Raw genomic sequence first — 25,661 nt, 5'->3', positions numbered from 1 at the left:
TTAAAATTGAGCAACCACAAAGATCCACTGCACTTACCAAGTTGTCAGAGTTATATCCTTTGTAAAATTTTGCTTATTATAATCGCCTACACAAAAAATACTTTGATGGAGGTTTCCTAAAACTCAGTTAATTTTTCCCTTTAAGGATACTTTCTATACATAATTTTCACATTTTATCCTTCAATAAAAATAAGTATGATAACAAGTCACTACATGATCCCTAGATGATTTCATGTGTAGACACATATAACAGGAAATTAAATGCTCCTTTACTTATTATCCTTTCAAGAATCTGATTTCATCAACCCACATCTTATTTCTCAGCTTTTTAGACAAAAACTAAGAAATATGAAAAAAGAAAAAAAATCCCTAAGCATAATTAATTTAGGAATAGAACTCAGAAGTATAATAAATGTAAGCTTTCAAAAAAACAATTGACTGAATACCAGATAAAATGTAGAATATATATCCTTAATCTAGTTCCTTAAAATATCACACAAAAGATAGCCAAATCAGAAAACTTAGAAATTGCCTTAAAGAGCATTTGGTACAACCATGAACCATCATGCTTTGTTGCCCTATTTTAAAATTTTTACCAGATATACACACACATGCACGTGTTCGTTCTCTCTCTCTCTCTCTCTCTCTCTCTCTCTCTCTCTCTCTCTTTCTCTCTCACACACACACACACACACACACAAACACACACACACACAAACACACACACACACACAAACACACAAACACAACCTACTTCTGGTGTCAGGGACTGTGATGTTTGAAATTTATATTTGGCCCTGACATACAACTCCTAAAATCCTTGGAATCTCCAAAGTGAAAAATCCTTCAGAATGGGGAAGTTTCACTGGAAATACCAAGACAGGATGAGAAGGTTAGGGCTTTCATCCCCACCTCCAGCCTCCAGGGAAGAGGAGGGACTCACCATTATGTGGATCACCAAAGGCTAGCAATATAATCATGCATGCTTAGGAAATGAAGCCTCCATTTAAAAAAAAAAAAAAAAAGAGAGAGAGAGAGAGAGAGAGAGAGAGACAGAGTTCAGAGATTCAGAGAGTTTCCAGATAGCTGAACATTTAGAGATTGGAGTGCTCAGAGAGGGAGGTCTTTACGCCATTTCTTATGCCTGGTCTTGTGCATCTTCCACTGAGCTGTTCATCTGTATCCTTTGTAATAGCCTTTACAATAAACCAGTAAATGCAAACATTTCCCTGAATTCTGTAAGGGGCTCTAGCAAATTAATCGAACCTAAGGAGCGAGTAATAGAAACCCAAGTTTATATCTTGTTGGTCAGAAGTAAGTAAAACAAGTTGGGGCTTGTAAGTGGCTCCTGAAGAGGAAGCAGTCTTGGAGACTGAGCCCTCAAACTCTGGGATCTCGCCAGGTAGATGGTATCAGAATTTAATTGATGCTACAGCACTGCTTGCTTGCTGGGTGGGTAAAACGCCATGCACACTTGGTGTCAGAAGTGTGTTGCTAGAGTAGCTATAAGGAGAAACTGAGTTTGTTTCTACCTATAACTCCAGAGGAACCAAGGAAATAAAAATGGAGATTTTCTTTTCAACTGACATTTTTACATTTAAATAGGTAAAGTTTAAATGTAATAGGAGAGCTAAAATGAAAAACACTGATTTGAGTTTTCTGTGTTGATTTAATTCAGAGAAACCTTTGGGGAATGCTTCCATACACAAATAATAGAAATCCAGTTGATGAGGTGTTAGAGGACCAGGAATTTGGGAACTTATGTGATTAACATAGCTTACCTCTCTGCATCTCTCCTTCTCTATTTGCCATGAGGAAGTAACACTGCCTGCTCTATGCACTCTCCTGAATTGTCGAAAGGTAGCAAAATATTTTTAAATATTTTGAAGACAGCAAAGGAGTATCAATTCAAAACACTTTTTGTCATATTCATTTAAACTGCCCTACATAGTAATTTTCATCAGCCACAGGTAAGCACTGATTCTATATTCTAGATGAAAGTTCTCACTGTCAGTAGAAGGATCACCGTGGTGGACTGAATCATGCCCTCCCCAAAGATGGTCATGGCCTCAGGATCCCCTGCCTTGTCCCAGAACCTGCAAACCTGTTTCCCTACATGGCAAAAGGATTTTGCATATGTGATTAATTTAAAAAAAAAGAATAGCGTTACCCTAGATTACGTAGAGAGAAGTGATGGGAGAGGAGGGAAGGGGTTGGAGAGATAGGAAGGATAGTAGAATGAAACAGACATTATTACTGTGTGTATATATGTGAATACATGACCAATGTGATTCTGCAACCTGTATACTCAGAAAAATGAGATATTATATCCCATCTGATTCAAATGTATGATATGTCAAGGTCATTGTACTGTCATGTGTAACTAATTAAAACAAATAAAAAAACAGCAAATAAAAGAAAAAGAAAGAAAGATCTTGACAGGGGAGAGTATACTGGATTGTTCATGTGGTTCCAATGTAATCACAGGTCTTACAAAAGGGAGACAAAGGTGCCAGAGGTGGAGATGTGACAGTTGAGGGAGGGGCAGAGGAGAGAACAAGGGGGAGGAGAACTGGAAGCTGCTACACTGCTGGCTTTGAAGATGGAGGAAGGGCCCATGAGCCAAGGGATGAAGGAGGCCTCTAGAGGCAGGAAAAGCCTAGAAAATGAACTCTCTTCTAGAATCTCCAGAGGCAACACACCTCTGCTGACTTCTTGATTTTAACCTTTGACCTCCAACTCTGTAAGATAATGAATTTGTGTGGTTTTAAGCCACCGAATAAGTTGAAAATACAACTACCTATTATCCCATTACTGAAAATCAGGTTTTTCTTAGAGCCCACCATAACTTTGACCAGTTTCTGAGTCCTACCCAGAATGCTTTCACCAAGACCTATTCATTACATTTCCCTCCTCTGGCACAGGCAATTGGGCACTAAGCATTTAAAGAGGGCCAACTGTCAATACCTAGAGATCTTCTAGACCTATCTCTTCTTCCACAGTACAGATGTTTGAATTGTTCTAGATTTAATATTCTTTCCTTAAGAACTTCCAGCAGGGAGCAGTGCAGGGATATCTTCTGCTTCTACTAGTAGAAATGCTTCTCCTGGGGCTGGGGCTGTAGCTCAGTGGCAGAGCACTTGCCTAGAGTGTGAAGCACTGGGTTTGATCCTTAGCAGCACATAAAAATGAAACAAATAAAATAAAGGCATGCTGTCCTTTGGATAATGACGTCCATCACATTCCGCATGTATGAAGACATGAATTGGGTGTCAACATACTTTATATACAAACAGAGATATGAAAAACTGTGGTATATATGTGTAATAAGAATTGTAATGCAAAAAAAAAAAAAGACCAAAAAAAAAAAAAAAACCAAACAAATTTGGAATGGAACTACCATTTGACCCAGCTATCCCACTCCTCCGTTTATAGCCCAAAGGATTTAAAAACAGCATACTACAGTGATGCAGCTACATCAATGTTTATAGCAGCTCAATTCACAATAGCTAAACTGTAGAACCAACTTATCTGTCCTTCAATAGATGAATGGATAAAGAAATTGTGGTACACAATGGAATATTACTCAGCATTAAAAGAGAATAAAATCATGGCATTTGCAGGTAAATGGATGGCATCAGAGAAGATAATGCCAATCCCCAAAAAACAAATGCTGAATGTTTTCTCTGATATAAGGAGGTTGACTTATAGTGGGGTAGGGAGGGGGAGCATGGGAGTATTAGATGAATTTTAGATAGGGAAGAGGGATAGGAGGGAAAGGGAGGGGGAGGGGATTAGCAAGGATGGTGGAATGTGATGGACATCATTATCCAAAATACATGTATGAAGACTTGAATTGGGTGTCAACGTAATTTTTATATAAACAGATATGAAAAATTGTGATATATATGTGTAATAAGAATTGTAATACAAAAAAAACAAAGTACATGTATAAAGGCATGGATTGGTGTGAACATACTCTATATACAAAGATACGAAAAATTGTACTCTATATGTGTAATAAGAATTGTGATGCTTTCCGCTGTTGTGTATTTAAAAAATAAATCAATAAAATGAAAAAAAAGGTATGCTGTCATATATGACTACCAAAAAAAAAAATGCTTCTCCTCCAAAACACTTAGAAACAAGAAGGTGTGTCTAAGAATTAGAATTCTTTCATCTGCATTTTTTCCTACTCTATCCTTAGTAGACACGGAAAGAAAGAAATAGGATACTTACATGTTCTTTCCCAGATTTTTTCTATTAGTTAAATGACTGCATTTCCCCCAACTTTAATTATCTTAGAGGTCTATCTGAAACTTGACCTGTTTTGAACACAATATTCTGTCTTATGTTCTGTCTGCCTATGTCTAACTATTTGGATCCATAAATTTGTTTCTTGGACAAAGTGTACTAACCTTTTTAAATATCAGAATACAAAATTTATAAAGGCTGACTATGATTACACTAAGGCACTCTTGACTAGTCAAAGTAAAATCTTACTTGATTTCTTCTCTATTTTCTTAGAGTAATTCAATAATGTTCTTTTTTATTGGTTCTTTTTAGTTATATATGACAGGAGAATCCATTTTGACATAATTATAAAAGCATAGAGCATATCTTGTTCTAATTCAGATCCCAGTGCCTCTCCTTCCTCCTCCCTCTCTCTACTCCCACTCCCTTCCCTGTATTGATCTTTCTGCCATTTATCCATAGTTATTTTTTAATTAATTTCTTTTGGATGTACCCAATGGTAAGATTCACTTCCAATTCATATACGTAATTGGAAGCTGTGCCATGTCTCTTTGTTTATATATATATAATATTATTACTGTAAAGCTCCAAACACTCACATTGACCTAATTTTTCACTCTATGACCTAGCATTTCAGTCAAGGTTAAATAATCTATATCAGTATCTCAAGGAATCAAAGACAACAAAAAATCCCAAGGAACTCTACTTATATAAACATATACTCAAACTTGTAAGCATTTTCTTCAGTCCTGGGTCAGAGAAACATTTGCTAAAGTTGCATTGACCCCTTTATTTTGATAATTTGTTTCCCAAATATAGTTTGAATGATGAAAAGAAGCTATTGCAAAAGAGAAGGCATTTTGATTACTGATGCAAACATCAGATTCAAATGGAATATTTTGAGGCAACAGTCCTCCTTTTAGTAACCAAGATTCCACAGCCTTTCATTTCTACAGAAATGCATTTAAAAAAACACTACAATCTTTTCAGAATTAGAATGTACATAAGTTAATAAGCATAATCCTTAAAATTTTAAAATACAGATGATTAGTATTTATAGAAACAGACCAAAAAATTATTAAGAAGCATAGTACAATTTTGTTTGATATCTAAATAAAAGTATTGAGAGATTAGCTAAAAAACTTCTCTAGACTTATATTTTATCACCTTGGGTATTAAACATGCTGCTAGCTACCTCTTAATGAGCACCTGAGCTGTCATTTTTAATAATAGACTGACAATTATTATCTATAAGGTGCTATTTCTCTGAGAATCATCTGTGCAGTACTTAATAAAGTTAAGAATAGAAACTTACTACTCCAATTATTAAAAAGCACTATTTTATAATATTTGGTATAATATAAAAAATAATACATATAATTTAAAAAAAAATCAACAGATGCCAAGATGCACAGACATTCTCAATAAACGTCAGAACTTTATGTGAAATCTAAATAATGCCATAACTCATTGTTTAAAAAGCTCATTTGGTCTACTGAAACCAAAAGGAGAAAACATACATAATGAAGGCAGACTATATTAAACCAAATCAACCAAATATTCAGGCCACTCTAATTTTAGTTATTTCTCAACTCTAAACAAAACATGAGAGATGAATACCATATAAAATCAAATTATCTAACTCATATAAGTACTTATACCATTAATATATAAGTAATCATATAATAGCCTATTGTAATCCATAGATTATAGCACTAGGGAAATCTTACTTCATTTATATACTAAAAGATTTTTTTTAAAAATACCTCTTCCACAAAGCTGTCTCTTTTCTCTAGCATTTCTCGTAATGTCTGAAGAATTTTAATGCAGAGTTTTTCTTCTTTCTCCATTAGTTTCTTTGTATGATTAATCAACCTTAAAGCAAAACATTAAACCTTAGAAAGGACAGTGATTTCTCTTCAAGCTATATATGAACATCATATGCTACACAAAACAAAAAATGCTATAATTTAAGAATATGAAATAAACCAAATATACATTTTAAACAAAGCTTTAAAATTATACTTCAGCTTATAAATTTTGTATTATGAAACATCCTTTTTGTTTTATAGGCAGTATATCTCAGCTTCTCAAACTTTAGGTAATATTCTTTTAGTAGGACAGAATACTCTGAAAAACAAGGAAACATCATGTATTCAAAGATTATCATGTGGAAGAAAGAACCAAAGAGTGAAAGTGTTAGAGAAGCAGGCTTTGCTTTTCTTGTAAGGAGAACTTTTGAACAGTTATTCTTTCTGCCTGTTGGACCCGAACACATGAAAACACACCACCATGTCTGAAAGAAACACCAATAGTCTCAACTCATCAATGTTGTGTTGGAAAAGAGGAATAAGTGTAGTATATTTTATTATGTTCTATCATATTATTTTCTATGTACTATATTATATTAACTATACAGTAGCAGCAGCAATACACAATATTGTAATGTTAGTTTAACAGGCCACTTTCTAGTGTCCACTAATAATATTGTACTATTTTCTCAAGCTAGAATTTAGTAGAAACAGGCAGTTTCTGATTAAAAATGAAGGAAAAAATAATTAAAGTAATATCATGGCAGTCTATCCATTTGCTATCTTTGCTATGATCTGGACAAAAATTCTACTCATAATTTTATTTGGTGAACATGCACTGGTGAAGTTCTGTTAGAGATTTTTCAGGACCACAATTGTAGACCATCCTCAGATTCAAAATAAAGTCAAATGTTTATCATCAGGATATGTAGCTCAGCATACGTAGCTCACGTTTTCCTAGAGAAACAAGGGTTGCAGGTTGCAAGGAAATGCTCTGCTTTCTGTGACATAATATGAGTACTATGGGACACAACCCTGAGAAAAATAAAAAGGAGTTGCCACCAGTTAATGGCCACTAAGTGATTACCAGGTGTCCAGGGCAAATGCAAGGACTCTCTAGAATTCTTTCCACTCATCCTTACCACAAGCCAGTGAGACAGCTTCCATATTTGGGCTAATTTTGCTAATGAGAAAACAGAGGTCCAGAAAGATAATATATCTTGCCTCTGAGTATATCATTCTAGAGGTGGGATTGGAAATAGACTTGGGTCCCTCCGACTTCAGAGCCAAAATTCTTGGCATCTCTCTGTGGCAACAACGATACGATAGTTCACCAATCTCTTGATTTTCAGGGTTGCTGTGCAGAGTCTCAATACACACCAGGTGGCACACAGCCACTCGATAAAATAAGTGCCACCACAGAGGTTATTGGCAAATGCCATAAACCAAAGAAATCATTTCATTCTGTTGCAGGGAATTATCTGGAGCTGATCAGAGCGAGTTTCAGTCAAGAAATAACATTTCACTTGGAAGATTTCACCTGGTGGGGAAGTATGGGAAGATAAGGCATCCCTGCAAAGGGAACAGCATGATCACAAAAGGAAGAGGCAGAAAGCCAACCATCCTGTCCAGCAACTGGTAAGAGCACTGACTGCCAGCAAAGACTGAAAGACCTGGAGGAGGAAAGTAAGAGACGTGGTTTGGAAAGAAGGGACTGGAATAGTATGATAAAGAGTCTCGAATGTATTCTGGAGAAAATAGGAAACCACCGGTTATAAGGGGCCTGAACAGAATATAGGTGTGAGAAAGACATCGCTGGAGGCAATGGGAATGTTGAAGCAGAGGAATGAGCTCAAGGTGAGAGATGGACAGGGCAAGTGACAGGGTAAGGGGATAAGATGCAATACAGAAGTACCACAGCCAAACACGGTAAATAATGGCAGAGAGATGGAAGACCAGGAAGAAGAGTAGATTGTAGAAGCCCAAACTGAACAGACTGGGTGATATGTGGATGGCAATACTTTGAAATGATATGTGCTTACGCTGAAGGGGCAGCACACAATGAAGGTAACAGTGATTTCTTTCAGACAAGGTGGTGTGTTTTCATGTGGTCGGGTCCAACAGGCAGAAAGAATAACTGTTCAAAAGTTCTCCTTATAAGAAAAGCAAAGTCTGCTTCTCTCAAACTTTCCCTCTTTGGTTTTCTTCCACATGATAGTCTTTGAATACATGAAAATAATTTTTGCGAATGTTGTAAATTATTTTCTCCCTCTCAGGCTAAGTATTTACATTTTCTTTAAATCTTCCTCGGGTAAAATATTTAATTCAGTTATCACACTGAAAATACTAACCGTAAGGTTGAATTCTCACTTCTTAGGAATTTGTAAAGGGGATTAATGTATCACATGATGTTTGGTTGGACAGGATAAGTGACTTTCAAATACTCTTTCTATGATCAAAGTAGTAAATACATTTCACAACCCAGTATATAAGAACGTGTGTGTGAGTACAAGTCGACACAAATTTCTCCTTACTGTGAGATGTACTCTGATACTTTATATTATTTACTAATTCATTTTTTAAAATTAGCTGGTTACCTCTACTTATGTCAATTTAAAAATCCACAAATGGATTAGATCCCATAATTCAAAAAAACAGTGAGGTTCTCCTTCACAAGGGAGAGGCAGTTGCTGAACTGAACAGACAAAAACCAGCTGCCTTTCAGGTGGACACCCACATTGACCTTTTCTCTTCATTCCCATTCTATGTGACTAAGTAGAATTTAAGCCGAACTTAAATTCTCAGTTCTCTTCTTCATATCCTCCTAGAGATCCTTTTGAATCAATGGGTCCAAGAAATAGATTCACTTTAGTAAAGAAAGGCCCACTTAGACTTTGGCCCAAACTTTACATTTCCAACTAAGCTTCACCAGATCACTCTGAACAGAAATTTAAGGTCACTTGCATGGTACTAACTAAACTGAATTCTAATTTTGTTAAATCTCCTTGAAAACAAAACTGTTATCCTTCACAGAGTTAGAGGGGGTCAGAATAAGCATTAGACCAGAAAACAGATATTCATGAGCCGCTGGCAGTAATACTGCCAGTAATACTCTCTTCGCCACCCACTAAAGTAAGTACAATATCCTTTTCCTCCCTCTGGGTGTAGGGTCTGCAATATGCTCCCATTATCACATCCCTTGTGCTCCTCTGTTGTTAGTTTACCTAATGGAGCCACAGATTTGCCTCTATCTTCACAACAGGGCAATATTTATTTGATCTCCTGAGTTTCTTTATATCACTTTCTGCTGTGCCTATACCTTCAGGTTCTAGACCATTGCTATCTAACACTCTGTGATAATAGAAATTTTCTCTCTCTCTGCTGTCAGTTTGATACCCATTAGCCACACAAGGCCACTGGGCACTAGAAATGGGACAAATGAGACTAAGGGAGTAAATTTTCATTTTATTTTAATTAACTTAAATTTCAATTTAAATAGCCACCCGGGCCTAGTAGCTGCTACTATCAACACCCCAGTTCTTGACAAGGAAGTCAATAAACTTTTTATCTAAAGAATTAGATAGTAAGTATTTTAGGTTTTGCAGGCCATATAATCTCTATGGCAACCAATTGATTCTGCATTGTGGCATGAAAGAAGCTCACAGGCAATACACAAATGGACTTAAAACTACAAAAATGGAAACAGGACCTATTTAGCGGAGTGCCCAGAGTTTCCCCTGTTGATTCAACAGATTTCAAGAATTAGACTCACTTAAAGTAGAAAGTTCCACTTAGGCCTTGGCCCAAACTTACATTCCCCAACCTGGTTTTACCAGAGCACTATGCATAGCAATATAAGCCCCTTCTTAACTCAGAAATGAGCAACATGATCTATTTAGCTTGAGGACCTTCTGGAACCCCTGGTCCAGAGTGTCAAATTCGCACTCTTCTAGCGATAGTATGATATTAATTAACCAGAGCTGAAGTTCTCAAGTTTACAACCTACATTTTTTTATTAGTTGCTCAAGACAATACAATGATCTTGACATATCATACATTTGATTCAAATGGTGTATGAATTCTTATTTTTCCACATGTACAGATTGCAGGACAACGTACTTTTTAAATATGGACATATGTTCATAGGAGGTGAAGGGTATTTTTAAGACCATGTTTTTATATTGAGTTACTAGGCAATACTTCTACCTAGAATTTGCCTTCTATGTTCTCAGCAGTCATCACTTTTGCAGACACTCTGAACCTCCTCACTTAAAGGTACTTACCAGAAGACTGGCAATTCTCCAGATAAACACGTTCTCCAGCCCCCTAAGATATAGTGAGTCTAGAGCTGAGAGTCCTTAATTCTGACCATCTGTAGCATTCAACATGATCCCTAGAGTCAGTTCTTCTCATCACATTCCTTATTTGCTTTCTCAAAGTCCTAACCAGAACTTGTTAAAAAAGGAACACACTTTTTGTGTCCCAAGTTCTTCCATTTCTACCTCAGTATGCCAAGTTAATGGAGAAGGTTTCTAGATCTTTCTCAGCAATATCCTTAACCACACAAGATACAGCTGAATGGGAAATGTTCAAGGTACTTGGTCACTTGATCCAACTGACTCTCCATCCATATACTCTCTTCTGAAGACCATGCAACTGACTGGCCAACTCATTATTATTTTTTTTTTTTTTGTCCTGGAAATTAAACCCAGGATGCTCTACTACTGAGCTACATCCCCAGGCCTTTTTACTTTTTATTTTGAGACAGGGTCTTGCTAAGTTTCTGAGGGTCTTACTAAATTGCTGGGGCTGGCCTTGAACTTGCAATCCTCCTGCCTCTGCTTTGTGAGTTGCTGGGATTACAGACATGAGCCACTTCACCTGGTTGACTGGGCATCATGAGTCTATGTGCAATGAAATGCAAATCATTCAGTAACATGACTCTTCTTGCAGGAGCCAGGCTTTTTCTCACACCTGCTTACACATGCAGATTCTCCCTGAGAGTTTTCCACTTAGCATTAAGAAAAGAACAGTCTAGGGTAAACATAGGGGCTTTATGATAAGACCTCAATAATGCTGAGATAAAGGAGTAAATGGAAGAGTTGCAGATGAGGATCATGATGGGCATGACTAAGTACTGAGACTAACACTTAATAGCTCATTTACCTAAAGCATACCTACGCCTCAACTTACTGACTTCTGTAACAGGCTGACCTCCCAATCTCTCAAGGTGTTTTTGCTGACAACATAAAATAATGAGTAATAACTGCACACATAGTAACAACTCAATAAATGTTAATTCCTCTTCCTTTCCCTCTCTGAAAATTAATGACTTTAAACAAGAATCTTTTAAAAGTTTGCACTACGTAGTTAAAGGAAGGAATTAGAACCAAAATATTATTTTGTGTGATATTTTGTGCCCAATAATGAAACACTTCATTTGTAGTACATTTTAGTACAATAGAATAAATTGACCATCACCAAAATAAAACTTCAAATGAACCAATTTAATTATTTGGAAAGTATATTTTGACATGGATTTTATAGATTGTCATAAGTAAAAAACAGAGATGTTAGAGGCCTTCGCACTTTGGGAAACAAGCAGAATCTCAGACCCAATCCACTTACTTGGACATGAACGTGCCACATCTGATTCTTGCATCACTTCCTTCAGGGAACAGCAGTTCTGGACTGTACAATACATCAACCAACACTGAGAATTCAGCCTGCGTCATTGGGCTGAACTGTTGTTCTAAGGAGGCCACAACATCCTAAGACACAAAGCACAAGAGAACCCATCGGAAGACTAAGTCAGACTTCATCTTTCAAAGACATAGCAAGCCTAAGAATTCTAACCAGGAATGTCAGAGTAGATGAACCCTATCTCCCTATGGTACCAAATGTCTGTGCTATCAGTCTAGTCTGGTTTTATGTATAAGTACTGCCTGGGCCTCTGGGTTTTTTTCTTTGTTTGTTTTTGTTTTGTTTTTGTTTTCACTTATAAGACAAAGAAAGGGTGGGTAACCATAAGATTTTAAATAATATACACACAAGAATAAAACTCACTAAAGCCATTGTACAGGCCATTAAGTGTCTAGGACTGTAAAGGAATCATGAAAAATTGGAATAAATTGGAGGCCTATTTGGGGTACAGCTAAAAAAAAAAAAAATGATGTGTCATTGGTCATCTAGAACTAAGCATTTCTTCCAATGGAAAAATCCACTGATATATTATTTGAAGCATAATAGTACAAGGGTTCAATGACATTCAATAGTATTTCAAATTATATTTATCAATACACCCTAATGATCACCTACCCCACAGCCTAGTTCACCCCTTTCTTGCTACAAGAATCTGAATATTGTTTCTGAATCTGGCAGCAACATTCTTAAGGAGATGAACCCCTCAGCTCTGGGTCAAAGTTGATTGGATTAAGCTAGTCCACCTCCGGCTCTAGCAGCTGACCTTAGCCTGATTCTATGACCCAGTCCCAGCCAATGAGATGTCAGGTGAAGTCTGCAGATGTGCTGGGAGCCGGAAGAATCTTTTGAAACCATCTACTGTTCTTCTGGGAGCTTAAAGGTGTGAATCCAAGGGAGCCAGCCCTCATGTGGCCTTGGGAGATCAGCTTTAAACCAAAAGCCAGCAGACATGGCCTATCCACTGCTGAATTTCCCTCTCAGGGAAAGCCACACAGGCTTCCTGCTGCGTGAAATGGCAGTCATTATTGTTTAAGCCATTTTATTTGAACACTGTGATATTTACACTGGAAACATCCTAACTGATGTGTTTCTAAATAAACTATAAGCGGTTATAATTTCCCGAACATTCTTTAATGGTTAAAGCATCTCCTTTTTATTTTTAAACTACATTAGGAAACAAACAAACAAACAAAATCTTCTCACATAAGCAACAATTTATCCACCCACAGCTATGGCATATTTTGTTAAGCAGAAAACTGCTTCTTGTTACTCTCAGCTACAAAAACTCAGATGGGGCCACCACCCTCTGGATTTCTTATGGCCAGATTTCAGGAGCTGACTTATCTTTAAGTCTTTCTTAACCTTTCAGCAAAAGTGATTATTTCTACTTACTATTCTAAATCAGCTTTCTGAGAAATTCCTGACATCAGTTAAAGGTGACTAGCAGGAAGTCCATACATCAAGGGGAAAACCAGAGATTATATAAAGGTGAGAAGAGGGCATGCTTATTATATGTGATCATATTTAGTGAAGCGTACCTGAAATACACCTAGGGATTTTTTTTTTCTCCTCTCTCTATTTCATTTACTGAATGAATGGTGCTCAGGCTATTAGGATGTAAATTCTATCTTTACTTCTGATTTTGATCTTGGACCAACTATGTAATCTGAGTCACTCTCCCCACGTGAAAACTTGGGAGAATGATACTAGTGATCACATGGGCTTGCTGGGGGGATTAAAAGGAAGTGGCTAGAATATGCTGGCCACTGACTCATTTCACATGTTAGTAATCACTGTGACTGCACACCAGTGCTCCATGATCATCACCTGTGGTCACAATCTCTGGTTACTTACTCCACAGCCCTCAACTAACCAAGTCACTGCTAAAGTATCTCATGTACTGGTTCCTACTCTGAAATATCTTCTCTCTTGGCCTCTGTGACACTGCAATTTATTTCCCACCTGGGTCCTGTCCTGACCTTTCCTTTGTCAATCCCTGGTAGCTCCTGGTCTTCTTCTATGACTACATTTTCTTCTGAGACATCTCATCCAACTCTATGATTTTGATATCATGTATCAGTTGCAACACCACATTTATATTTCCAACATGAACATCATCCCACACCAATCCAGACTTGTACATCTACCTACCTCTCTTGACTCAACCATTAAAGTATCTAAATAGGCATCTCAAACTTAAAATTCCCCCAATTCCTTCTTAAACCAAGCCATCATCACCTTTTGCTTGAATTAATGTCAAACTACCTAACTAAACTCACTGTTTCCATGTCTGGATTCTATAAACACCACCCCAAATCCACAGAGATCTCTTTAAATATACACTAGTCATGTCTGTCCTCTGCTAAAAATCTCTTAACCTGCCATCACTCAGAACAAAATCCAAATGCTTTATCGTGTGTTTTAGTTTATTCAGGCTGCTATAACAAAATACCATAAACTGGATGCTTAAAAATGATAGAAATTATTTTTCATAATCTTGAGGTCTGGGAAATCTAAGATCAAGGCACCAGCAGATTTGGCATTGCATGAAGGCCCACCTCCTGGTTCACCAAGAGTGCTATCTTGCTGGGTTCTCACAGGGTAGAAGGGCCAAATGAGTTTCCTTGGCCTATTTTATGAGAGCACCAAATCTTATTTATACAGTTTTCACCCTGATGACCTAATCATCACCTCCAAATTCATATGTTGAGGTCCTTTCTCATAGTACCACAGAATGTGGCTTTATTTGGAGATAGGGCCTTTTAAAAGGTAATTAAGATAAAATGAATTTATATAAGCGGGACTTAATCCAAGGATACATGTTATAAGGATACATATGATTGGTATGATTGGTTATAAGGATACATATGATTGATGTCCTTATAACAAGAAGAAATTGGGGCACAAATGTGCACATATGCAGAGAGAAAACCATGTGAGGACCTAGTGAGAAATTAGCCATTTATAATTTAAGGAGAGAAGTCTCAGAAGAAACCAAGCCTACTGAAACCTTGATCTTGAACCTCTAGCCTATAGAACAGTGAGAAAATAAGTTTCTGTTATTCGAGCCACCCTACCTATGGTTTTGGTTTTTGTTTTTTGTTAGAGCATCCCTGGCAAACTAATACATTATGTCTTTCATTTAATATCCCAGAATGTCCAGACCAAAAGCATGAGTGAGACTCTATGCAAGTAATTTGTGAATAAAGGTGCTTGGATCACTCTGCCCAAAAGGTTATACAATAATAGGGAGAAATTGAAGCAAGGTTATGGATATTTAATTTATTATATAAATCTATATGGTCAACTATTTTACCAATTTTAGTACTGGCATTATGGTTATTATTCTGATATCAAGAATCTCTACTCAGCTGGTGTGGTGGTGCATGCTGGTAATCCCAGCAGCTTGGGAGGCTGAAACAGGAGAATCACAAGTTCAAAGCCAGCCTCAACAAAAGCAACTCAGTGAGACTCTGTCTCTAAATAAAAATATAAAATAGGGCTGGGTATATGGCTCAGTGGTAGAGTGCCTCTGAGTTCAATCCCCAGTACAAAAAAAAAAAAAAAAAAGAATCACTACTCACTACTACAATATTAGAACATATTAAATACTGTACAGTCACTAAAAAATAACTCACAACTTTTACCTGAAAGTTATGCATTTAAAAGGGTAGTGTGGTAGAGAGTTGTAAAATAAAACCTAGTCCCCAAAAAGAATAGAATATTTTCAACCATATCTTCTTTGTGAAATTCATCTTTAAAAAATTATAATTTATAAAATATTAATGTAATTTCATATTTTCATTGTACCTGTAACTTTTCAATAATATTTCTATAATCCCAAGCAGGCCCTCCAAGAGCTTCCTTAAAGCGTGGTCCAGAACGAGCTGAGAGTCTCCAACCCATGGCTGCTCTCTGCACCATATTTGAATGACTCTTCATGAAAAGAGTATTGACTTGGCTGTCCAAATCCACTGGAATGGCAATCCCACGATTTTTTGCTGTAAAAGAAAGATTTCAAATAGTTTCCTCTTAATTTGACTAAAGCCTCTTATAAACTATCCCCATACTTACATGAACATAAAACACATAAAAAAGAAAAATAGCAAATTCTTAAACTCTACAATTAAATCATTTTAAATAACTACAACAGCTTTTAACCTAAAAATATTTCAATTCTTCAGACCAATGAGTAAAGTGGGTCCATTAAGCATTCAAGAATTTATTTGATTTCCCAGTGATTAATCTTTAAAACACACTTCATACAGTATCAACACAGGAAAACATTATATAAAAGCCATGGAGAGTTTTTTTCTTTCCAGATGTCAAAGGAAATAAGACAGCAGACAGAAAACACATGGTAAAATTCTGCCAATTCATTCATTAACTTAATTGGTATGTGTCTGTGTGTGTGTGTGTTTGTGCGTACACACACACGTACATATGCACACAAAATTGCATGTGATACATCTGACAGTAGAAATAAAGAAAAACCATTTAAAAAATCTATATTGGAAGATGACCCATAGTACATGTTTTTTCCCCCAAGATCCCCTGAAATTTGCATTTTGAAGACTTATATCACAATAACACTGGAAAATGAGAATGCTTGCCACAAAGAAAAGGAAATGTTGAGGCATTTCTGAAAGATAGAATGAGAATGGCATTGCTCCATCAGACAAACAGGAATGGGAGCTGTCCTTCAAGAGCACTGAGTTAGAACAGATCTTCCTAAGGGCATAGTCAACCCATACAAGGTGTATCAGGAAGATAGTGTCATCTGGGCAACTCATCAAAGAATCACACTTGAAAAGCAAGGAAGGTAAGGCCCTCCATCCAGTGATTAACAGAAACAGAGAAGTTGGCAGCAGCAATTTTTACCCAGAGGATACATTTGGAGAAATGGAGCAATGTTCTTTCAGGAAATTAGAGTACCTAACTAGAAAGAACACCTAACAAAGGTGCTAGGACTTGACCAAGGAGCAGAACAGAGATTGAAGCAACTCCAAAGATCATCAGATAAGGGGGAGATAGGAGGAAAAGAGAAAAGGCAGGTCCAATAGAGAGAAAATACATTGAAGACTCCAACTCCCAGCAAAGCTCCCTTATTTTAACACTTGCTGGGATGTTCAGCCTATTTTTGGCTACACACACAAATACACACACACACACACACACACACACCCTAAGGGAAAGTCTGCATATGATTTTTCAGCCCCTTTCATAGAACTCCAGGTCAGTTCCATCACTTATACAAGGATTCTGAGAGAAACAGACCCTTCAAACTGCAATGAAAAACCATGCCAGCTAGCCATGCCAATCATTACAGACCTCCACAATTATGAACACACCACCATGGATCCTTACTCCAGTCAGAATGGCAACTATTAAGGATACAAGCAACAATAAATGTTGGCAAGGATGTGGGGGGAAAGTTACAATCATACACTACTGGTGAGACTGCAAATTGGTGCAACCACTATGGAAAGCAGTATGGAGGTTCCTCTCTGAGGAATTTGGAATGGAACTACCATTTGACCCAGTTATCTCACTCCTCGGTTTACACCCAAAGGACTTAAAATCATTATATTACAGTGACACAGCCACATCAATGTTTATAGCAGTTCAACTCACAATAGCTAAACTATGAAACCAACTTAGGTGCCCTTCAACAGATGAATGGACAAAGAAAATATGGTACATTTATACAATGAAACATTACTCAGCCTTAAAGAAGAACAAATTATGACATTTCCCAGTAGATGAATGGAACTGGGTAATATCATGCTAAGTGAAAAAAAGTCAATCCTAAAAAACCATATGTGGATGCTAACCCACAATAGAGGGATGGTAGGGAAGAATAGAGGTACTTTGGATTATATAGAGAGAAGGGGAGTGGGAGAAGATATATGGGGTAGAAATAATAGTAGAATTAATCAAATATTACAACCCTATGTGAATACATGATTGCATGAATGGTGTGATTCTCCAACATGCACAACTAGAAGAATAAGAAGTTACACTCCATTTCTATGTAATGTGTCAAGTGCATTCTACTCTCATGTGTAACTAATTGGAATAAACTTTAAAAAAGAATAACTAATTGACCACAGGTAAAACAGAGATGATTCAAGGAGAGAAAAAAAATTTACATAGTTCTAATAACTGTCCTCAGAAAAATCTGATCACATACTACTTCCAAAATATCAGAAAAAAATGACATCTTGGCAAGTAGAATATGATTGCGTAACTGGGCAAAGTGGAGCATGCCTATAATCCCAGCTCAGAAATCTGAGGTGGGAGGACTGCAAGTTCAAAGCCAGCCTGGAAAATTTGTGAGACCCTGTCTCAAAATAAAACAAAAAATGTTGGGGATATAGCTCAATGTTACAGCACTTGCCTAGCATGCATGGGCCCTGAGTTCCTTAGCACCATCACCACCAACACCACGTGTGTGTGTGTGTGTGTGTGTGTGTATTATTCACAAATAAAAACTTCAAAAACCAGATGGAAAAGAAAAGGATAGGAACAAAGTTGGTAATCTTGAAAAGGAAGTCAAGGAATCTTGTGAAACATAAAGCATAAAAGATTAAAAGGGAAAATAAAACAAGGGATAATGAAATTGGGAGTGTAACTCAGGGAAGTTATGTACCTAACAGGTCTAAGTTCCAGAAAGGAAAAAGCAGACACAATGGAAGGGAAGAAATGATTTAAAAAAAAAAAACTGGAGGCAATATCCATGGGCTGAAGACAGATGCAAATCTCCAAACTAAAAGGGCCCACTGTGTGGATCACTAAGTACACTGATCATGTTTTGGCAACATTTTAGAAGATGGTTATAGTTTGAACTGTGTCCCTCAAAAGCATACCTGAAAGTTCTGATCATCAATACCTGTGAACGTGTCCCTATTTGGAAATAGGGTCTTTGTGGATATAATCAAGTTGAATTGAGGTCATCCTGAATTAGGATCTGCCCTAATCCAATTTGGCTCGTGTCCTCATAAGAAGGGGAGAAGAGATAGAGAGACACGCAGAGGAAAGCACGCCATGTGAGGATGGAGGCAGAGATTGGGTTTACGCAGCTGCCAGCCAACAGCTGTCAGCAAACACAGGAAGCAGAGAGATCCTTCCCTGGAGCCTGGGGAGAGCCTGGTGCTGCCCACACCCTGACTTCAGATAGGGAGACAGTGAGTTTCTGCTGTTTTAAGACTTTCAGTGTATAATTTATTATGGCCAGCCATAGAAAGTAGTACAAAAGTCAAGAATAAAGAGAAAAATCTCAAGAACTTCCAGAGGAAAAACAGAGAATTCCTAAAAGGAATCAGATTGGCACCAGATTTCCCATTAATATCACTGAATGCTACAACAGTCTTTAAAGATTAAATGAGTTTTGAAAATAAGAATTTATATCTATCTAAACTAAAAATCAAATGTGAATCCACCATAAAATGTTCCAGAATAGGTAAAGGCTCAGAAATTCTTCACTGAACCTAAGAAAAAATTACATAAAAAATGAGAAGGGAATCCAAGGAAATGTCAACATGAACATAAGAAACTATGGCAACTGGTTACGAATCCGAAGAAGACAATTAGGCTAGAAACAAATTTTAAAAGATTCATTAGATAGATTTTAATGGTTAAGAAATTGTCTTCCAATTGAAAAGTTTTTAATATTTCAGCACTACATTTTTATTTCAAATGGTTACACACTAAAAATATTTACACATCATAATTTGTATGTTCTAATCATTTATTTGTAATGTTTATCAGCCTATATGATTTATTTGTATTTCAAAATAGAATAAAAGCATCACAAATCATAACAACAGAAAATCAATAATATGTCAAGCAATAATTAGAATATAGAGTAGAAGAAAAGAGATACTGAAGGATGTATGTTAATCTCCTCATTTCTCACAGTGTGAAACTTATAGACATTATTTGAGCTGTTTAATCAAGAAACAGAGATATAAAGATCATATTTAAAGTCATAATGATAGTCACCAGAACACTTATTTTAAATTAATGAAAATAGGCAGGAGGAACTAAAAAGAAACTGGATAGAGACAGATACATACATAGATAGATACAGACACAGACAATCTGGCTTGCTTCATACAATGAAAGGAAAGGAACAATAGTAGAAGAGACTGGTGAAAACTCTCCAAAGCTGGAAGATACTCAAAAACCCCTTTGGAAATAGACAATTTTTACTATCAACACACACACACACACACACACACACACACACACACAAACAATTACCAGTTTAGGTAAGAACTCAGGCTGAAGTCTTAAGAATACTAATAACTCTAAGTGAATCTTAAATAGCCCTCTGCATCCTGGCACAGACTGTGCCAGCATTCACTAGAATGCTATTCCTGCTCAGTTTCCCTTTCCCAAATACACAGTACCTCTGTTCATGTCTTTCACACAAAGCAGTGCAACTGCACTTCTGTCCCAGCTAAAAGACGACCTCCACAGCACCAAGTAGCACATAATTTTATAAATGCTTGATCCTGCACAATGATCCCACCCTGGCAAGACTTTCTTCCTCTTCTGGTTGCTTCACACATAGGCTGTATTTGCTCTGAGCAGTCAAAAAAGTCAAAGAGAATGGCTGGGTATGTAGCTCAGTGGCAAAGTGCTTTTCTAGCATGTGTGAGGCCCTGGGTTCAACCCCCAATACCACACACACACACACACACACACACACACACACACACAAACAGAAGACAACGCTGCCTCTACGTTATTTCTAAGCAACAAAAATTATAAACCTTAGTTTTGATCAAAGCATGTTATAGCCAAATTTCACTAACATTTAAACAAAAGAAGAGGGTATGGATTTATCTCCCCTTTATAAAGGAGTTGCTTACATTGCTCATTGATGGAATGAACCATCAAGTAAATATGGTTGCTATGAATGTGATTTATACAAAGAAGTGCTCAATTAATATTTTTCCAGTGATACTAGCAGAAATGTAGTCCAATGGCCATGCCTCTGTTATGAACAATGTGGGTTTTTTTTAGTAGTGAGTTCAGAAAAATCTCATTCACCCCCAAAATCTTCTGTAAATTGCTACTACTAAATATTCCTCTCTGGCTAGCAGCAGGGACTAGCCAGTTTGAGGAGACACCACTATTCCAAACTTAGTTGAAAGGTTTCCCCCAACTACACAACTTTAACTAATATTATTCAGTTTTCCTATCTTGGCATAAACTCCACAATATAAACTAACCAGATAAAATATACTACTTTCTCATGCTTAAAGAAAACACTAACAAGTCACTAAATCAAAATTCCTAGGCAATAAAAGAAAATCTACTATGCAATTAATGGAAAGAGTAGTGGACTTAACATAAGTCAGTTGTTTAGATAGTGATAACATGTTTTTAAGCATGGTGAAAGCACAACTATTTCTAAAGACAGTCTGAAATAGATCTGCTCCACTGTCAAAATAATATAAGTACTAATCTGAAATCAAAACTGACAATAGTAATTTAGCTTTCTATATGTTGCTTAAGATTAAAGCAAAAAATTAAGCAGAAAAGAAAATTATAAATAGCAAAAAAAGAATTGGTTCACTATCTCACTTACAGAAATACTAAAATTAACTAGAGCACTATTTTTCAAACAGAACAAAAACATGATCCAAACTGAGACTACTTTCATTAAGTTAGAAAAATTCTGGGATATATAGTACGCAGAAATGTGAGCTAGGACATATTCTTGGAATTAGCAGTAAGAAAGAGCTAATGAATTTATTATAGCCAGCCATTCTTCAGGTCTACAGTCTTAGCTCCAACTGTGTGCTTTAATAGAAAGGGTCATGTTAAAGTTTAAAATGTATAAAAAAAGAATTACTTCTATTTCTCTTCTAAGTTAGAGCATACTTGAGATACCACCTTGTTAAGGGCACACTGTCAGAGAGCAAGTATATGAAGCCCTTTAAAAACTAATGGGAGAGAAGATGGACTATTATCAATGCATTTATCTTTCCTAGAGCCCTGCCTAGATATAGCTAGTTGTCTAAAATGAGCTATCTTTATTCATAGTTATTTTTATTAGTAGGCTAACCTTCTAATTAGGCTTATAGGTCCTGAAAATTCTCCGGATGTGACAAGTTTTCTCAGTAATTTTAAGATGTAATCAAAATCCATTTCTAATTATTATTCATTAAATATTGCATATTATGTGAATTTTTTTAATTAGGTAGAATTACTGATGGTATCTGCCAGACCAATGCAATGATAGATGCTAAGGGAAAAATGCTCAGATAGATAAACTGACAGGTAAGGGGAAGGCAACAGAAAGTGTAAGCATTAATTAGAAAACCAGGTTGGCTGTCAGGCACCACTGAACAGGCCCATAAGAATGACAACAGAGGTGTGCAAGGAACATGCAATGTTCCTTTCTGTATCATGTCAAAGTGTCCAGGATAAATCATACTGAAGTACTATGTTTTTAAACAGACAGAACATAAAAGATATTAAATGTGTAGGATGGATCTTCAATTAATTTGCAAACAGAACGAAGTATATAGTTTTTATGGTTTACTCAAGAACTAATAGTGGAACACCTGACTAGTTATCTGAATTTATTAAAGTTGTTCCACACCACATACCTTGCAACTAGATGTATTCCCGCTAGCTCAAAATTTCAACCAGCAACAGCCTAAATACAGATAAACCAAAACCATAAAAATTCTTTACGAAAAATTAAAAAAAACAGATTGATCAAGCCTCCTCTGAAGATGAAAGAAAACCTTTTTAAAAAACTAAGAGAAAAGAGAATTCTGCGTGCCAAAAATAAAACAATTCAAATGACAAATTAAGAAACAGCTGGCGGGGCACAGTGGTGCACACCTGTAATCCCAGATACTCAGGAGACTGAGGCAGGAGGATCAGAAGTTTGAGATCAGCCTAAGCAACTTAGTGAGATCCTCTTTCAAAATAAAAAATAAAAAGGGCTGGGTACGTGGCTCAGTGGTTAAGTGGCCCTGGCATCAACCTCCAGTACAAAACAAAAAGAAAAATTAAAAAAAAACATTTCTCATAGTCACAGAGTTCATTTCTCTAATATAAAAATGGTTACATAAATTATGAAGAAAAAAGCACTAGAAAAATAATCAAAGCACAAGAAGTGACAGGTCACAGGAAAGGAAATACTAGTGATTCACTCCTGTGGAAGGGTTTTCTTTCTTACTCATAAAAGAGAAACACACATTAAAACTATAAGCATATTTTCACTAAGATTGACAAAAATCTAACCTGCTGTATTATCGAGGATAAAGACACCCCCCTATGTTGCTGGGGGTGTTAACTGAACAATCTCTATAGAGGGTAATATCTATCAAAATTAACATATTCCAGAAATTCTACTCCTAGGTATTTACCCTATTCTCTTTCATGTGCAAAGTGATTGAAAACAATATAAATATTCAACAATGAAGTAAAATCAATTATAATATAATCACATAATGGGATATTATGCAGTCAACAACAAGAGTGGGATATTCAATCATTTATTTGTATCCTTTATTTTATTCATGCCATAAATATTCATAGACTGCCTACTGTACTCTGGGCACTCTGTCAGGCTCTAGAACTTTATAACAGCTAATGCACTTAATTTTCTTCTGTGATTTCTTTACATGTTGTAAAGAACATTAAAGATATTAAATACACATTTCCTGTTTGGCATTTCCACAATGCACTGGAACTTTGCCAAGAGCAGGAAACAGGGAGCAACAGAGTGCGTTTCCTCCAACTAAAAGAATGCCTTTCAGATAATAAAGAACCATTATAAACCAGCCGAATTAATAAAAAGTGAAAACTTATTAATAAATAAGTGAAGATATTATAATCTCTTCAGATTTAATTTTTTAAAAATAATAATGGTGTTTATAAAAAACAGAATCATAGGAGTGTTTTATGTCAAACTCTTCATCAACTCTAAGACCCCAGTACACTGAAATGAATAGGCTTACTTATTAGAGACTGAATTTCTCAAAGGGTTAATATTTTTTGCAAGTTTAAATTGCAGGGGGAATATTGGCTTAAAGATTTATGTTCATTATTTAAACCATTTGTAAAAGATATATTATGGAATATCCATTTGGAAAATAGATTGTGTTGCCAACAAAAAATCCAACATTAATCTCCCAAATCATTTGAAGATTATGAAGCACATGGAACAAAATTCTTTCTTAAATAAAATAATATGCCAGTGATTTTTGGATACTTTTTTCTCAAAGCATTTCTACCATGTGCTGCTGTTTCATCTGAATAAGTAAACTGAGGAATAGCAACTGACCAAGCACATTTAAAAATTCACATGGGCTTAATATTTGTCAAATCTCAGTGAACACCATGTGTGCATGTATTGCCAAGGTCTCCATCCCTACTTGCTCCCATCACTGGCCTTAATCTAGGATTGAGGGTAGAAAATGATAAAGATGCCCCTACCTTAACAATGTGTTCAGGACCTGCATGAAATGACTATCCGGGTGTTTGTATTTATTATAATTTAAGAACTTGTTTCTCCTTGCTAGTTTCAAATTCTATATAACTCAGAAGAAAGTCTAACAATGGAGGTAATTATCAATAAAAATTTCTACAGCTACACATCATTCATAAACGTTTTTAAAAGTTTGGAAAATTTTATGAGAAAAACCTAACATGGTAAATACATGCTTTTGCCTACAATTTTAAAACCATATTATGTTTTTTGAAAAATGCTATGTATTTGTTTCAAGTATAGCTTAATTTACCATCTTGGTCTATATCTTATAACTTCAAGTATAAAACAGGTAACATGTTCATTTAAATTGGTTTGTGATAGAGCATCACAAATGCCTATTAGCATGTCAGTCCAAAAGGGGTTCAGATCCCACCTCTCTCCTTTCCCACCTGTATGATCTTAAGCAAGTAGTCTAACTTTGCTCACCTCATTTCCTCATTTACAAAATTAGGCTAAGAATTATGTCCACATCACAGAGTTTACCAGACTGTCCAATGTTCATCAAGTGCTGGCCGCTCTCAGCAAAGCAAGTGCTAAGTTTGTGATTGCTTTTGTTGATTTTTCACTACCTTTTGTATTTGATGTACAAATGAGGAAGTGCTTTTGATAATGATAGATGAGTTGAGCTAATATACTTAACAGCACTTTACAAATCATAGTGCTATGTAAATGTAACTATAATCAATATTTGCATTTGCAGAAATGTGCTTACCAATTTGTAAATGCACTGAAAATTTGCTTCATAGACACAAAGTACCCCCTTGACTTTGTCATGTTTTGAATACATACACGTTGTTCTCTTTAATACTATAAATTCATACATATTTCAATCGTGTTAAATTTCAATGCCTAAATATATTTTTAAAGAGTTGCTGAAATGCAAAACTGACTATGTTCTGAGTTGTAAAAACTTTAGACAGAAGTTTTTATGAAGCAAAGTTTACAGGAGACCACTGTTTTGGACTGAACTCCTGCTGGGTCTTAGAAAACCAGTAATCAGAATGGAGTCATTCATGCTAGCTGCCACATAATCAAACTAAATTCCAAAATGGGCCACTTTCCCAAGAAATATGGGAGATCACAGCAACCAATCAAAAGGGGCCCTGTTTAAGGAAAGTAACTTTGAAACAACCAATCTGTTTCTTGTTCCCTGTTTCTGCTTTCCTCAGCACTTTTCTATCTATAAAGCCTCCACCTTTACTCAGCTTGTTGGGAAAATGTATTCTATTATAGAATGAGATGTTGCTTAATTCTAGAATCACACAAAAAAATCAATTGAATCTTTAAACTAAACTTGTCAGAATTTTACCTTTGACACCAGCAAACCAAATCATGATGGTTCTAGTTTATATCCTAGAACTTCCACA

The 25,661-nt window shown here is 36.1% G+C and overlaps 1 protein-coding gene across 2 annotated transcripts in view; it reads right to left on the bottom strand.

The window, feature by feature from the left end:
- Itpr2 (inositol 1,4,5-trisphosphate receptor type 2) overlaps positions 1–25,661 on the bottom strand; it is a 479,802-nt gene that overhangs the window by 206,248 nt on the left and 247,893 nt on the right. For both annotated transcript variants that reach the window (XM_077799170.1, XM_077799171.1), the window contains 3 exons: positions 15,579–15,769; positions 11,694–11,836; positions 6,021–6,129 (listed from right to left, as the gene is read on the bottom strand). In XM_077799170.1, the coding sequence (XP_077655296.1) occupies positions 6,021–6,129; positions 11,694–11,836; positions 15,579–15,769 (443 nt within the window). The remainder of the gene's footprint in view (positions 1–6,020; positions 6,130–11,693; positions 11,837–15,578; positions 15,770–25,661) is intronic.

This window comes from Urocitellus parryii, chromosome 5 (genome assembly GCF_045843805.1).
Source record: "Urocitellus parryii isolate mUroPar1 chromosome 5, mUroPar1.hap1, whole genome shotgun sequence".
Lineage (NCBI taxonomy): Eukaryota > Metazoa > Chordata > Mammalia > Rodentia > Sciuridae > Urocitellus > Urocitellus parryii.
This window is presented reverse-complemented; position numbering and strand designations above follow the sequence as displayed.